We start from the raw sequence: 15,185 nt of genomic DNA on the forward strand, positions 1-15,185 counted from the left end.
CGCTCGTTCCGCTCACAACTGGCAACCCAGGCCCCCCTCTCTTGCCCCTAGTAGGGACAGAAATACCCCTAGCCCGGACTACTGCTGCCCTTCTGTCACGACTGTTTACCAGCTGTGGCATTGCCATCGCTTTCAGGGCCCTAATGGCCATTGTCATTTTCTTTATTTAAAATTGTACTACATTCATTTGACTTCCCTTAGTTAGTACTCATGTACTGTGTTTCTGGCCTTAACTTTTAACCTTGGCTTTTGTGCTGATTTACACTGAGGTGTTAAACGTAACTTTGAACCAGTCCAAAGTTCATTACGGGTTCCACTGGTCACAGATGGGGAATGCCATATCTTCAGCTCCTGCAATAATTTGAAGGGAATCAGCTGCTTGTTGGAGAGTCCTTCGGTTTTTATTCTTGCCATCTGGTTGCAATTATGTCATGCTCTGCCTAACTCAGGGATAACCACCACATTATTGAACAGATGCCAGAGAATGGAGTAGTATGGCGCTCACATCATTCTTTCCTAAATGAGCATCTGCACACAAACAGATACACAGGTGTGCGCATAGCCGCATAACGACCCACGTCCATTTTGGGCATATGAGCATTTGATAAATCCCTTGATAAAAATGATTATTTCTGCAGTTTGCTTATGCTCTATTATCTGACTAAGTGTTTTGGACATGTGGCCATGCATTTGTCTTTGAAGCTCTCTGCTGCAGCATAGTTCTAACCTGTTTGACGAGTTGAAACTTGTCTCCAGTTATCAATGGAGAAGCTGTTGCCAGAGTGACAGATGGCAATTGGCTAAAACCAATTGAGAGTTTCAGAAAAGGTTGGTTTAATTTTTAAGCATTATAATGGAACAAATGACACTTTGACGTAAAAGTAATACACCTTGTGATGTACGTTAGAGCTACGTTGTACGAGTGATCATTGTCAACACATTTAATTTCCCCAGCAAAGAAAAATGCATTACAATATTGCACTGGCTAATACCAAGATGTCTAATGTGGAATAGCTTGGATGCCTTACATAGTTGTGGTTGCTCACTCACAGAAAAACTACTTGACAAGTAACTTGACAAATGCTCCCAAGAATAAGCTATGACTATTTCTCTCAATTACATGTTATCATTATTATTCTTCCTGAAAGCAGCCTACACACAATGGGTTTTGTTCTATACGCTAGCTTAGGATATTTACACTAGCGCAGCAAAATCCAACATTAGATGTTTGTTTTATTTTAGGCTATTATGTATGTCTAGTCTGTGCATGGGGTAGCCTGGGCAGATGCTAGTTGGCGCTATGGATCTCCGTTATAGACTGGGCTTAATGTGCCAAGCCAGTGATACACTCGTGTCCCCTGGCGACCAATTCGTACTAAAAACCATTCTGGCTGCAAAGGCTTCGATTTCGATTTCCTCCTTAACTCGATTTAATGGCTAGAAGGTGGGAACATTTTTTTAAATGTGCATATTTTCTTCATGAAACACAATCTTCCACAACCATGCAAGAGTGGCTAAATGCCAGTGTTGCCAACTTAGCGACTTTGTCGCTATATTTATAGACTATTCATGGTCTTCCTGTCTGGGTTGGTGCCCCCCCTTGGGTTGTGTCGTGGCGGAGATCTTTGTGGGCTATACTCGGCCTTGTCTCAGGATGGTAAGTTGGTGGTTGAAGATATCCCTCTAGTGGTGTGGGGGCTGTGCTTTGGCAAAGTGGGTGGGGTTATATCCTGCCTGTTTGGCCCTGTCCTGGGGTATCATCGGATGGGGCCACAGTGTCTCCTGACCCCTCCTTTCTCAGCCTCCAGTATTTATGCTGCAGTAGTTTGTGTCGGGGGGCTAGGGTCAGTCTGTTATATCTGGAGTGTTTCTCCTGTCTTATCCGGTGTCCTGTGTGAATTTAAGTATGCTCTCTCTAATTCTCTCGGAGGACCTGAGCCCTAGGACCATGCCTCAGGACTACCTGGCATGATGACTCCCCCAGTTTAAACTGTTCTGCCTGCGGCTATGGAACCCTGACCTATTCACCGGACGTGCTACCTGTCCCAGACCTGCTGTTTTCAACTCTAGAGACAGCAGGAGCGGTAGAGATACTCTCCATTATCGGCTATGAAAAGCCAACTGACATTTACTCCTGAGGTGCTGACTTGTTGCACCCTCGACAACTGTGATTATTATTATTTGACCATGCTGGTGTCAGGGTTGCGTCAATTCGAATCTGGTATCAGGATACATATGACAATGAATCACCGATTGTATGGTATGTATTTTTTATTAGCTAAGCAATAAGTGGTAAATGCAATTTTCGTATATACGGGCTCTCTGTCCTACCTCGCAGGGCAAAACAGAGAACTGACTTGTTCTTGACAAAGATATTATAAATATACTCTGACAGAAATAGTTCCTGCTTCCGAGCCGGCCTGTCAGAGTAGAAACTGGGCGTGGTTTAGACTCAAACAGCCTATCGTTGATTGTTGGCGCAGAGCTGGTCCCGGCCTCCGGGCGCTCCAGTTGATAGATGTTGCTGTGAAGAATATCTATGCACTCATGCTCGATACCGTTATCTCGCACCTGGCTCCTGTTATCTAACAAAAGACTGTTTGTTCTCGCAACACTACGTTCTGAATTTCTCCATCATGAGAAAGGCCCATGGCCCTGAAACTGTTAACAATGTTTCAAGTCAACTATGTTGCATAACACATACAGTGCCTTGCGAAAGTATTCGGCCCCCTTGAACTTTGCGACCCTTTGCCACATTTCAGGCTTCAAATATAAAGATATAAAACTGTATTTTTTTGTGAAGAATCAACAACAAGTGGGACACAATCATGAAGTGGAACGACATTTATTGGATATTTCAAACTTTTTTAACAAATCAAAAACTGAAAAATTGGGCATGCAAAATTATTTTTTTATTTTGCACGCCCAATTTTTCAGTTTTTGATTTGTTAAAAAAGTTTGAAATATCCATTAAATGTCGTTCCACTTCATGATTGTGTCCCACTTGTTGTTGATTCTTCACAAAAAAATAGTTTTATATCTTTATGTTTGAAGCCTGAAATGTGGCAAAAGGTCACAAAGTTCAAGGGGGCCGAATACTTTCGCAAGGCACTGTACATACATCCACACAAGCCAACAGCAGATAATATTCAATCACATATATGGTAACGAGCTATAGTGCATAACACAGAATCCTCATACTGGTCATTTATGAACATTTGAACATCTTGGCCATGTTGTATTATAATCACCCGGCACAGCCAGAAGAGGACTGGCCGCCCCTCATAGCCTGGTTCCTCTAGGTTTCTTCCTAGGTTTTGGCCTTTCTAGGGATTTTTCCTAGCCACTGTGCTTCTACTCCTGCATTGCTTGCTGTTTGGGGTTTTAGGCTGGGTTTCTGTACAGCACTTTGATAGATCAGCTGATGTAAGAAAGGCTATATAAATACATTTGATTTGATTTATTGAGACCCCTCTAGCGACACATTTTCAAAAAAGTGACTAGCGGCTGCTATGTTAGGGGTGGAAAAAACAGACTGCTTCAACCTGATTGGCTGAGCGTGACACGCTACATCTGAGACTAACATTTAGTCACTTTTAGCATGGTGGTGGGAAATGGTGTTTCCAAAAAAGAAAGTACGCATATTTTCCCCGTTTTTGTATCCTTGACATTAAATCGAGTTACAGAGGAAATCGAAGCCTTTGCAGCCTGAATAGCGAATGTTTTAAATACAATCCGTTCGCCGGGGGACACTAGTGTATTACCGGTTGGGCACATTAAGCCCAGACGATAGTTGAGATCCACAGCGCCCGCTAGTGGCTTCCCAAGCTACATGGGGGCGAGGCGTGTGCCACCGTACCAGTCAACACTGTCAGTTCAGAGCGTAATTTCACTTTACGTCATTCCTAGCTAGTGTAGTTGTAGGTCTATCTGCAGATGTAAAAAAAAAAATAGCTCCGACAGTGCCTGTCCTGCTGTTCAGTGAACGGTAGTTGTCTGTGGCTACTCAACGGTCTCCTCGACAGCTCGCCATTGTGTAGAGCTCCACGGCTATTTTGGAGAACCGCGGCGGGGAAATGAAAGTATAGACGGCGAAGAGTTCGATGTCTGGTGTTCCTCGTTGTAGAGCCTATGTTCTTGGCGTCAATTTGACCCCGATGCAGGATTTGAAACCCTTGCTGGAACTACATGTGGTAAGTTTATGACTGCGTTGCTTTCACCAGTGTTAGGATTATTTAAACACGCTTCAACATGGAATAATTACGCGTTAATTGACGTATAAATGAATTATTAGCCGTTATTGACCTGTTTGCCATTCTCTTAAAAAAAAAAAAACATTTTGTCGCATTTTGTTGCTGTGTCTTGAGTCGAGAGGGAGAAAGCACCTCTGTCTGAGTGGCTTTTTGTTGTTGATACATTTAGCTACTTGTCTGTTATGTTGCGTGTGGAAGGAGGCCCTAATATTTGAAACCAGAACGTAATATTGTTTTTAAGTCTCCAGTTCAGTGAAGAGCCGACTGAGTACTTTGTGGCAGGTGGCGGTGAGTAGACTATGGCGCCCCCATCACAGCCATAGGCTATCTGTGGCGTATGCCTTTGGAGGTCAAGGGCAGCTGTTGTGACAGCTACAGTAATACGTCAGTGACAGCTCATACAGTGAATTGATCAAACATGCGTTCTGGCATTACAGAGAACCCAAACCATTACATTTATAAGATGCATCAATAAACACAATCGTTGTTAGTAGGCTAGTCATCCATACCATTTCCCGCAGTCTTAGTGCCCCAGTAGTGGGAATGTCTGAATAATGTTTTTCTGACATTTTGAAAGAGCAAGTGACACCCACGCGTGACTTAGTTTCGTTTCAAATGCTAGAGCCATGTCATACCAACAGTGATCATAGGGCCTTGGCTACAGAACCACTTTTTGGTGGCATGTAAGTCGTTGAGGGAGTGGGAGGAGGAACTTCACACCAATATAGCTTTGTTCACTGAAAACGTTGCGGTTCATGTGGGTCCCAGTACAATTGCTACTTTGTAAGTACAGGAGCGTTATGTAATGTTGCATATTTTCATTTGAGACTTGCCCATAGCTTTGTTGTGACTCATCGGATATATATTTGGTCATCACATTGTAGTTTGAGTGACTCATTGTCACCTTTTTATAGGAATATGATGAGCCATAGGTCCTGGAAGCTAAACTAGTAGTTTAGAAAATAGAAGGCATACATGCCTTTTCAAACTGTTTAGGCTAAAAGTTAATGAGTACGCCATACTTACAGACTTCACTGGGGGAATGGGGCCTCTGAATTAATCTGATACAGCCCTCTGGTTTTGTTTTACCGTTTTGTAAAGCTTTTAACTACTGCTGTAAAGATTTCCAAATAGTTTAGCGCTGGTTCAGAGATGTGGGTGGTAAAAAAAAGGCTAGTTCTGGCTGCTGCCTTGTAGGAACCTAACAGTGCAAAGTGTTATTTGCATTTCAACTGTAGGGCAGAGTGACATTCATATTTGCACAGGGAAATATGGATTTTTTTTATTTTTTGGTAGAGTTCAGTTGCATGATTTGGAAATGATTGTGCCGTAGTTCAACTCTGAGGCCTAATGCAACATTTCCTTAATTTGATTTAATAATGATAAAGATTTTAACATATACATGAATTGCCCATAAAAACACAAAAGAATTGGAGTGAGGCATTAATTAAAATATGAAAAAGAATAGTAAGAAATCCCCCAAAGGGTTACCAACATGCAATGATCAACCACAAGGAATCTGCACAGATTTGCAGTAGGCACACAGTCCACACTACTACTAGACTCAGCATTCCATCTCCGTGACTAAAGTCCACCTTTGCTTCCTTGACTCTGTCTGCTCTGGTTTCCAGTAAACACTATTCGTTCCTCTTTTTCCTTTTTCTTCTACTATTTGAGCAGGAGGGCTGAAGTTCACCTAAATATTTCAGCAAATTGGCTCTGAAATCTCCCTCTTGGTGATCAATCAAAATAACTCTCCGTAACTCTGCGTCTCTTCCAAACAAGCTTAGGTCCTTCCAAAATGGCACCCTATCCCCTGTATAGTAAGATTATTTCGACCAAGGCCCTAGTCTAAAGTAGTGCACTATATAGGGTGCCGTTTCAGACGCAGTTGGAGTCTCTTCCAAACAAGCCCAGTAAATCAGTGCTACAAGCATCCACTTGCCTGCTGGAGAAACCTAGGCAAACAATCCTAATGCCAGGCCAGCCTGGCTTCTGAGTGTGGTTTCTCGCATGACCAGAGCCCAACAGTGAATCTTGTCTTTCAACCTGGCATAAAATTATTATCTTCCAGGAACCTTTTGGGCAAAATTGAGGCCGAAAATGCTTGCATTCCAAATATGAATGTTTTTCTTTTACTGCAATCTTGAAGGACTTGGAAGTCTGACAGAACTTTAAAGAAGTAGTGTGGGAAATATAATGATTATGCTTGTTGATGAATGAGGGTTGCAATCTCCGGTGCAGGCTGCACTGTGTGCCATTGAGAAAGGTGCAGGATCTGGAATTGCTCTTCCAGCCTAAGTGTGCACAGCAGAGTTTGTATTAGAAATCGGTGTGCAACCGAGACCCTCCTCAAGATGACGATGCCTGCTGAGTATGTAAGGCATGCAGCTGCCTGCTACCACCCTAAAAAAAAATATAATCCAATGACATTTTGACCTTGTCCCAGATGGGGCTCTACAAATCCCTGGCACTTCATGGAAGTACACACTGAAATAACATTACTAAATAATTATCAATAACATGTGGACGGATTCTGGGTCGTATTCACTAAGAAGCAAACGGGGAGGGACTGCTTGAACTTGTCCAATAAGGAACTCCTGTTTTAGTTTTTTAGTTTTTTCAGTTAAAGCACGTTGTGCTACGGTGTGTACTAATGAATATGACCCTGGTATATCGGAACACAGAGCTCTTGGGAGAACCAAGAAGTTCATGTTGGGACATGAGTTTGAAGTGGTCATGTGCTCGAGGGGTGGACATTGCCTCGTCCCAATCTGAGTGTAATCTGAGTGCCATCGCTGTAAGCCTGCTGCGAGTATGGAGTGAAAGAAAGCCTTCTGTGTGCCTGGAATGCTGTTGTAATCAGACACTTCTGTGTTGTTTTTGTCAACGGAAGGTGTGTTCCTATTTCTATATTGCTGCTCTTTTTTTTCTTCTTTCTCAACTCTCCCTTTCACCTTCCTTTCCTCTGTCTTTCTGTCACCCCTGTTTTTCCCGGTCAGCCGAAATCCCCTGTCAGTCTTCTCTATTCTCTGTCTCTCGCTCTCTCTCTGCATCTCTCAACTGACTTCAGACAGTGTCAGCAGATGGCAGCGTCAAAGGGCCCCACGTGTGAAAGGAATAAGTGAACGGAGCAGGGGTGGAATACGGGGCTGATGAATAATTTTACAGAGTGGGGGAGGCATAGTATTTGCAGAGTGAGGGAACTACTACAAAATGTAGCCTAGTTACATCAAAGTAGTGCACTAGTGAATAAGGGGCCATTTTGGATGCACTCCAAGTTGCTCTCTTACCTCCACATCCAAGCAGCAGCACTAGCTGCAATAGTGATGGCAGCCTGGGTGAAGAAACATTTTGGTTCTTTCTTTCCTCCTTTGCTTGTCCCTCCTCCCTACCTCATCCATACCTCCTCCCTCTCTCTCCCTGGATTCCCAGCTGACTGTATTCGTCATGGTAACAGGCGAGTGTGGAGCTATCCCCAGCCACGCGCATGCACTTCCCTCTGTGTGTGGGCCCCGGGGAGGGGGGGGTTTGGTGTGCTCAGTGTTCAGAGTCCAAGTTGGCGTGTGTGGCTCTAAGCAAAGCTGACACACTCAAACCCTCTCTCTTTCTCACTCAGTCACTCACTCACTCTCTCACACAGCAATGTTCTCTACAAGAACATGGTTTGGAAATGGGATAGGGAATCTCTTTTCCTCTGGCTTTCATAAAGGTAGCACACGTTACACAACGGACTGAAAGGGGCGAGTCTCTCGCAGGCTGTGTGCAGTATTTTATGTAGCGGGGTAGAGTTACACGTACCAGTGAGACAATGCACTGCAGGAGAGGTGTGCTCTGTGCTCCATCTTAGGTGACAGTTTTTGGGAGGCATCTAGTGCGGCAGTTCCCAAACTAGGGGTCCCTGATACGAAAATGGGGCCGTGGGAGAATTTCCCAAATCCTGAAAAGAAATCATCATTCTAAAAAATATATATATATGTTGTCTTTATCTCAATCATTGTAATGTAGTTTACCTTTTAAAAATCGAAATGGAAGATAAAATTAAACCAGAGAGCGCCGCACTTAGTCGTTGCACTTAGTCGTTGCCCACTACACTATGAAACCGCACACTACTGCAGACCGGCCACAATTGATATGGTGAAAACCGTGTGTGAGGGCTGAGATGATTATGCATTGACTTTTTTGTTCGCTATACATGTGGTGGGATGTCATTCATAAGGACATATTGTTCTGTCTCATGATTCACGAGCACAGTGAAACGTCACATGGCGTGTAAAGTGTGCTGCGTGGCTATATTGACGTAAAACAGGTTCCATGGTATTGAATGATGGGCTTTTTGCACAGATGGGGGCGCCATCTATGGCGGGCAGGACTCTGCACTCTAGTACAGAGTCCTGCCCTCTGCCATATGGACGCATTGTGATACATCGAGAGCAACTGGCGGTAAAAGAGGTGATTGTAAAGTACATCAAACCACATTCACTGCGCACACGCCTGTTCACAAAACTGTGGAGATAAGAGATCAGAGCATGACAACGTTCTATTTCACATTGAGGCTTGGGGCTATTTGGGGGGTGGGGAGTGTTGGAAAGATAAAAAAAAATTTGCATTGAGAGAAGCTGTTGTCATTCACAATGGCTGTAAAAGAAAACCGACTTGGTTGACTTTCTGTGTAATGGAAAGAGTGTCTCCTTGCCTTTGTAACAGACATTTGGGAAACTGAACACAAGCATGCAGGGGAAATACAAAAACATTCTACAGATCAGTGGATCTAGAGAGAACTATTATTATTGGAGAGCGAGGGGGGGACCAAAACAATGTGGGGGAAATGTATTTGAATGGTCATCCGTCTCAGAATACCAGCTCGGGAACTCTGGCCTCTTTCTATAGCTCCGACTGTCCGACCTGAAGATCACTGACGTCATGATTTTGCCTCCATATTTCTAAGAGTTCCCAGTTGTCTTGAAAGTGCCATCGGTGCTCTCGTCTGGATTAAAATCAAATGTCGGTCCAGGTTGGCTGTGACAGCAGAGATGAGGTGGTGAGAAGATTCATTATGTCAGACAAATGATCAATTGACTGCCATAGCCCCAAATAAAAAAAGTAAACATTGGATATGAATTACAACAACAAACAATTCCCATGGTTGGGGTCCTGAAAAAGTTCAGATATCAAAATGGGGTCATGGCCCAAAAAAAGTTTGTGAACCCCTGGCCTAGTGTGTATGATATGAGCTTTCCCTCTTTGTTTTCGGACCTCTATCTGTTTCTCATCTCAGAAAGGCAAGCTGACGATAAATAAGGGAGGTGAGTGAATGAGTTGGAATTGATATGAGGACAGAAACTACACCTCAATGATAATTATCTATACATTTTACTCCTTTCCTACCTAGTTTGCAATAGGTAGGACAGGGGGCCCGGTTATGTTGCGCTGTGTGTCTGATTGTAATTTTTTAAAATACATTTACAATCAGGTGACTAAGCCGGATGTGGAGGTCCTGGGCTAGTGTGGTTACACATGGTTGTGAAGCCAGTTGGACATACTGATTATCTTGGCAAAGGAGAAATGGTCACTAACAGGGATGACAACATTTGAGAGAGAGGCTTCTTTTTTTTTTTTGCGTATGGAAAATTTCGGATATTTTATTTCCGCTCATGGAACATGGGACCAAGACTTTTTACATGTTGAGTTTTTATATTTTTGTTCAGTATGTATGTAAGATGTATATCTCTCTTACATACATGCATACTGAACAAAAATATAAAAACGCAACATGTCAACATGTAAAAAGTCTTGGTCCCATGTTTCATGAGCAGAAATAAAATATCCTTGACCATTTCTCCTTTGCCAAGAGTGTGTGTGTGTGTGTGTGTGTGTGTGTGTGTGTGTGTGTGTGTGTGTGTGTGTGTGTATACAGTTGAAGTCATAAGTTTACATACACTTAGGTTGGAGTCATTAAAACTAGTTTTTCAACCACTCCACAAATTTCTTGTTAAAGGCCTACCTTCAAACTCATTGCCTCTTTGCTTGACATCATGGGAAAGTCCAAAGAAATCAGCCAAGACACAAGGGGAGAAAGATCATAGTTTTTGGAGAAATGTCCTCAGGTATGATGAAACAAAAATAGAACTGTTTGGCCATAATGACCATTGTTATGTTTTGGAGGAAAAAGGGGGAGGCTTGCAAGCCGAAGAACACCATCCCAACCGTGAAGCACTGGGGTGGCAGCAGCATGTTGTGGGGGTGCTTTGCTGCAGGAGGGACTGGTGCACTTCACAAAACAGATGGCATCATGAGTAAGGGAAATTATGTGGATATATTGAAGCAACATCTTAAGACCACAGTCTGGAAGTTAAAGCTTGGTTGCAAATGGGTCTTCCAAATGGACAATGACCCCAAGCATACTTCCAAAGTTGTGGCAAAATGGCTTAAGGACAACAAAGTTAAGGTATTGGAGTGGCCATCACAAAGCCCTGACCTCAATCCTATTGTAAATTTGTGGGCAGAACTGAACAATTGTGTGTGAGCAAGGAGGCCTACAAACCTGACTGTTACACCAGCTCTGTCAGGAGGAATGGGCCAAAATTCACCAAACTCATTGTGGGAAGATTGCGAAGGCTATCCAAAACGTTTAAAGGCAATGCTACCAAATACCAATTGAGTGTATGTAAACTTCTGACCCACTGGGAATGTGATGAAATAATTAAAAACTGAAATAAATCATTCTTTCTACTATTATTTGGACATTTCACATTCTTAAATCGGTTAAGATCACCACTTTATTTTAACACAGGGAATTTTTTCTAGGATTAAATGTCAGGAATTGTGAAACTGAGTTTAAATGTATTTGGCTAAGGTGTATGTAAACTTCAACTGTGTGTGTGTATATATATATGTGTATATATATATGTGTGTATATATATGTGTATATATGTATATATGTGTATATATATGAAACTGACTTCCTGCCCAGACACAGCATAGAAAACAGGCAGAAATGGACCTGCAGTTTTATCGATTTACGCTTAAAATGGTTGCAGTTGGGCTTTAAAAAATATATATATATAATAATATATTATATTTTTTTGCCCAAATGTGACCATTTTAAGTGTAAATCGATAAAACAGCAGGTCCATTTCTGCCTGTTTTCTTTGCTGTGTCCGGGCAGGAAGTCAGTTTCCTGTGCTGACACGTCTGTTAGCACCGTATTCTGATTGAGTCAGGTGGTTCAGTTGGGAACTTACTTGTGTCCCAAATGGCACCCTATTCCCTATTTAGTGTAGTACTTTTGACTAGGGCCCATAGAGCTGGTCAAATGTAGTGCCCTATAAAAGGAATGGGGTGCCATTTGTGACTATTCCACTTTGTCAGAGCTTGCTGCCACCCACCTAGTCAGCTGACGCGGCCTCACATGCTAGTTGGTCAGCTGACACCAACTCCCCTCATACACTGACGCTGAGCGTGTGTTCGCTGCTTGCTCATTTAATTTCTTGTCACTGTTTGCAAGGAAGCCCCTCTGCTTCCAGGAAGCTTGTGTTGTAGTTTGAGTGAGAAGTGGGTGTTTTCCACTTGTTATATTGCTGATAAAACGATGAACGAGGGATTTTCCTCTCACAGATGTTTGTTAATTTTAAACAATCATATCACGTACAAGTGTAACTGACATCTATCTCACTTCGTTTTGATGTGGTATGTCTCCCAGCAGTCATTCTTTCACATAGCTGTGCCTCACTGACTACTACTCACTCTTTCACATATGATGTAAAAGCAACCATATACATTTTTCTCCTGACACCTTGTTTCTGGTCTCTCCCACAGATATATGTTGGGTAACGGTGTGAAGCGCAAACTGGATGAGGACGGCCTGGAGGAGGGCAAGGCGCTCCTCACATCAGCGGCCGGAGCAGCGGGCAGCCACTCAAGGGTTAACTACACGCTGCAGCGCCAGACGGTGCTAAACATCTCCTTGATGAAGCTGTATGGGCCGCCGCGGACGCCCGCCACTGAGCCAGCCCTGCAGCGCCGCGTGCTCATCAACAATGTCATCCGCCGCATCCACCACGAGTTCAAAGAGGAAGGCGGTGCGGGGCTGCGCGCACACTTCTTTGCCGTCCCGCCGCCGGCGCCGAACATCACAGAGGACGAGGGCTACCACGAAGCTCCGACATCTGCGTTGGGCGGCGTCCTCTCCCCGCCCCTCTCGCCACTGTCGTCGCTGGACTCTGGTTTGACCCCGGCCTCGCTCCTGGACGATGACCCGCCACTGTTCTTCGCCTTGCCGCCGTCCTCACCCCACCCCCTGGGTCACCACCCTGTCTCGCTGAGACCGTCAGAGCCCCCCCTGCCTCCTGCCAAGGACAGCTTCTCCTCAGCTTTGGCGGAGATCGAGGAGCTGTGCCCCATCGCAGTGACAACCTCTACTACCTCCTCCCTACCTTTGTCTCCTCCACCTTCACCCCAGCCCCCACTCTCTCTACCAGCAGGGATAGACATGAAAGAGGAAGGGAGGACATACAGCCCGAAGGACAAGGAGTCGCTCTTGCTGGACGAAAGCCAGGCTGCAAAAACAGACCCTCCCAGCGCCCACGCAGACATATCGCCCTCCTCCGGAGGCTTCCTCACTGACTTTGCCCTGGATGACATTCTATTCACGGACATCGACACCTCCATGTATGACTTTAACCTCCCCTGCGGTGCCTCTTCAATACCGCCGAACCTGGGGGTGTCCAAAACGACCCCCATGGTCACTGCGGACGACCTGGTCAAGACTCTGTCCAGTTACAGCGGGGGAGGGGCGGGCTCTCCCCCTCTGGCTCAAAACCAGCCCTTCAAAATGGACCTGGCTGAGCTCGACCACATTATGGAAGTCCTGGTGGGGTCTTGACTGACATCGGGATCGTGTTCAATAGGCACAAAAAGGAAGAACTGAATGAAACGGCAAGTTGCTTGTCCAATAAGAAATGCTCATTTACATTTTCCGTTTTGCTACGGTGTGCCCTAAGGGAACACGACAAACTTGATAAAAAGTGCCGTAGGCGGCGAAATGTTAAAATTATTATAGTTTTTTTCCCTATGTCCGGAAATTGTAAGAGACGTTTTAACTACACTGTGCATGCGTTGTGCTCGCCTTTCCAAAATGGAAACAAAATGTTGAATATACTGTATGGAATGCATTTATTTGATTGCAATTTGAGTGCCTTTGTCTGTACTATTTTTTTTCTCTTCTCCAAATGCAAAGATCTATATCTTTTGCACACAGCACCATGGGTATACACCGATGCGTCCAAATTGAGGGTACTTTAACAATATTTTGTATGTAGACAGCTTATCAATGTTGACCTTTTTCATAGGCCTCATTCAAGTTTCTTTTTTTTCTTCTATATTTTAATGTATTATTCATAATTTGTTAGTTGAATTTATCATACTGCTGTGTATGACCTTTCAACTCTCTATTTGTAGATGGACTACGTTTCCTTTATGGCATGTTTTTGAATTTGCTCAACTGATCTGACTCAAAAGGATATCAAGTGAAATATACAAGGGTAACCTTGCAAGGTCTTTAGTTCACAGTTCAGACATCAAGAAATGTTGAAAATAATCTGTACTAAGTGATTATGAAGTTATTTATTATTAATTTCTGGTGTACCACATATATTTATTCAAACATGACACTAACATTTGGGTTGTACAGAACATGCAGTCAAATTCTGCTAGTAATGTGTGAAGAAATGCGGTGTAATATATTTGACCCTCGTTTTGTTTTTCAGGGAAGTGAATGCCGGTAGTCAGTGTTGGTGGGCTATGTCTCTGGTGTTTGGCAATCGATCAGTCGGGAAGCAGTTAGCCAACTTTCAGTGATGACTTTAGTAATCCAAAGCCTTTAAAACAAAGCATTTCTCGTCAGTCAGTGGCAAAAAAATGTTATGCTGCTTACTATTCTTTGCATTATGGTTTATTATTCTTATTTTTTTTAAATGGAAGCAAATGTGGTCATTTCCAGTCATCTCGCCGATTTTGTTTTTAAGTTGACCTGTTTTCAAGAATGGCTGTATTTTAACACTGACCTTCAATCTGTGCCTTGTTCTATGCAATATGTATTAATTGGTCTGAAATATCTGATTATTTTTATGTATAAATGTGCATACGACTTTAATGCAGTTATACTTTTGTAGATTTATTTTATACAATAAATGAAATGTCAACAATTCTCAGCCTGTTCATGTGTCCCATTTGAACTAATATTCACTCTATAACTTTCAAACTCACCTCTGGACCTCCATATCTAGTTCCACTGCTTTTTTCCCCCACTGTCCCCCTCTAATTAGGGACTGACTTAGATCTGGGACACCAGGTGTGTGTAATTAATTATCAGGTAGAACAGAACCAGCAGGCTCCGGACCTCTAAGATAAGAGTTGAATACCTTTGCTCTAAAATGTGCTCATGACTACTTGTGGCCTGTGCTGGTATGCCACAGTCTTCCCTCCATAGTATAACCTGACAAAGGTACTCTGAGGTAATTTCCTGTTTTGGAGTTGACAAAGGGCCTGGCTAGTCTGCACTCTTTGGTTCAAGACTTGGTTGCCATGGGAGAATCTCAATTGCATTTCCTTAGGGTTTTCTCATTTGGTCAAAAGTCTGTTCTGTGACCCGGAAACTGATGTGGTTCGATGAGTGTGTGATTTCAGTGTATCCCACAAAAGAAGCTTTATCTGCCCCAACCCCTTTGAATCAGCTGTTGATTGTCGGAGTAGAAAATCATGCACGTTTAAAAACTATGCTATTTTATCAATATGACACGTGAGTGAAGGACCATCTCATTTCAAACAAGCACCTTTCTGTCCACCTTCCCTCTCCTCGCTACCTCATTACTTTTGAAAAAAGTGAAAAGGAGGAGAGCGAAGACACAGGAATTGAGCAAAGGCCCTTGACTC

At 43.4% G+C, this 15,185-nt stretch overlaps 1 protein-coding gene across 1 annotated transcript; it reads left to right on the plus strand.

Moving 5' to 3' along the window:
• The first annotated feature begins 3,703 nt into the window (after positions 1–3,703).
• Positions 3,704–14,460, plus strand: LOC112230376 (SERTA domain-containing protein 2). Its single transcript, XM_024396648.2, has 2 exons — positions 3,704–4,193; positions 12,072–14,460. The coding sequence occupies exon 2, from the start codon at positions 12,076–12,078 to the stop codon at positions 13,135–13,137; it is 1,062 nt and encodes a 353-aa protein (XP_024252416.1). The 5' UTR covers positions 3,704–4,193; positions 12,072–12,075; the 3' UTR covers positions 13,138–14,460.
• Positions 14,461–15,185: the final 725 nt, after the last annotated feature.

Source organism: Oncorhynchus tshawytscha, linkage group LG32, assembly GCF_018296145.1.
Source record: "Oncorhynchus tshawytscha isolate Ot180627B linkage group LG32, Otsh_v2.0, whole genome shotgun sequence".
In the NCBI taxonomy this organism is placed as follows: domain Eukaryota; kingdom Metazoa; phylum Chordata; class Actinopteri; order Salmoniformes; family Salmonidae; genus Oncorhynchus; species Oncorhynchus tshawytscha.